Source organism: Acyrthosiphon pisum, chromosome X, assembly GCF_005508785.2.
Source record: "Acyrthosiphon pisum isolate AL4f chromosome X, pea_aphid_22Mar2018_4r6ur, whole genome shotgun sequence".
Classification (NCBI taxonomy): Eukaryota; Metazoa; Arthropoda; class Insecta; order Hemiptera; family Aphididae; genus Acyrthosiphon; species Acyrthosiphon pisum.
In genome coordinates, this window is record NC_042493.1 from 14,454,291 (window position 1) to 14,454,873 (window position 583).

The 583-nt window shown below is 28.3% G+C and overlaps 2 protein-coding genes across 2 annotated transcripts in view; one reads left to right on the forward strand and one right to left on the reverse strand.

The window, feature by feature from the left end:
• Window positions 1–577, reverse strand: part of LOC115035148 — a 15,137-nt gene extending 14,560 nt beyond the window's left edge. Inside the window, exons 1-2 of the mRNA XM_029492849.1 lie at window positions 358–577; window positions 118–280 (exon numbers count right to left, since the gene is read on the reverse strand). Coding sequence (XP_029348709.1) covers window positions 118–280; window positions 358–495 — 301 coding nt within the window. The 5' untranslated portion in view covers window positions 496–577. The remainder of the gene's footprint in view (window positions 1–117; window positions 281–357) is intronic.
• Window positions 1–583, forward strand: part of LOC115033429 — a 40,668-nt gene that overhangs the window by 25,420 nt on the left and 14,665 nt on the right. The gene's annotated exons all lie outside the window — the stretch shown is intronic.

The following is a 583-nucleotide window of genomic DNA, read 5'->3' on the forward strand; positions in this document are numbered from 1 at the left end:
GATCCTGTTGGATGTTTCATCATAGTTATATCTTAAAAGGTTAAAATAATAGTATAATTAATAATTTTATAATTTTAATTTGAGTAAGTAACACTTTTTAGTTAAAAATAGTCTTACCAAGTACAATACTAAACATTATCAAATCTTCGAAAGCATGTTTTCCAGAGTTTCGACCTTCAAAGTTGTAGTTAGATGCGCAATGGTCTGTTAATAATGTTCTTAGTATCAATGTAGTAGTGTCATTCTGCGATCTTCCCCCACATTGCTGTAATCTACTGATCTAAAATTAAAATTAAATTTGAATTACTGTTTTATTATGGTAGTTTTTAATAATTGGGTGTGTAAATTAATTAATACCATTAGTTGTCGTGAAGCAGACAATTGCAATTTTTCTTCGATATCACACACTTTAGCTACAGATTTAGCAGGTAGAATGAAATGTTCAGAACATTTTTGTCTGATTGTTGATTGGGGTTTAGATTCTCCATTGCTCATGATTAATTTTGTTAATAATTTATTGGTTATCTGTTGGCCTCTTACAATTTGTTGAACTAACAAAATTTGCTGTTGTAATAAATGTATT